The 608-nt window shown below is 71.4% G+C and overlaps 1 protein-coding gene across 1 annotated transcript in view; it reads right to left on the bottom strand.

Moving 5' to 3' along the window:
* Positions 1 to 600, bottom strand: part of MTA2 (metastasis associated 1 family member 2) — an 8,829-nt gene extending 8,229 nt beyond the window's left edge. Inside the window, exon 1 of the mRNA XM_008062456.2 lies at positions 58 to 600. Coding sequence (XP_008060647.1) covers positions 58 to 85 — 28 coding nt within the window. The 5' untranslated portion in view covers positions 86 to 600. The remainder of the gene's footprint in view (positions 1 to 57) is intronic.
* Positions 601 to 608: the final 8 nt, after the last annotated feature.

Below are 608 nucleotides of genomic sequence, written 5' to 3'. Positions count from 1 at the left end.
ACCCCGGCCTCACCTGCCCCGGGCACCAGGCCCCGTACCCCTATGCCCGGTACTTACCCCCCACCCGGTACATGTTGGCCGCCATGGCCGTTCCCGCCGCCGCCTCCGGCCGCACAAAGGGGTCCGGGAGGCTCGCGGGGGCAGGCCTGGGCTCGAGGCGAAGCCCCGAGTGCGGGGCTGGCGCTTCGCGGGAATCTCAGTGGAACCCGCGCAGCCGACACCTCCGCTGGTTCAGCCGTCGCGGTTCATCCCGGCCCGCGCTGTCGCCGCAGCCGCTACCGCCTCACGCCCGGGACGCCGAGGCCGGCGCCGGTCCTCTCGGCTTCTTCCGTAACGAGCTCGGCTCCTGCCGGACCGGCGCCAGACTCCGGCTCCCCGAGCCCTCGCTGAGTCCCACCAGACGTAGGAATACGCTGGCCGAAGGGAAGGCTTGCCCGGCCCGCCTCGGGGTTCGCTTCCTTCCGGAACACCTTCGGCCGATCCGGAGAACAAGGCCTGGCGCTCGGCTCAGGTCGGAGAGCGAGACCCCGGAGATCGGCTACTTCCGGAAGACGTTCGGCATCCTTCGACCAGCCGCTCGGTTATTTCCGCTGAAGCTCGCGTGCCCC

This window comes from Carlito syrichta, unplaced genomic scaffold, assembly GCF_000164805.1.
Source record: "Carlito syrichta isolate Samal-C Ts95f unplaced genomic scaffold, Tarsius_syrichta-2.0.1 Scaffold305706, whole genome shotgun sequence".
Classification (NCBI taxonomy): domain Eukaryota; kingdom Metazoa; phylum Chordata; class Mammalia; order Primates; family Tarsiidae; genus Carlito; species Carlito syrichta.
This window is presented reverse-complemented; position numbering and strand designations above follow the sequence as displayed.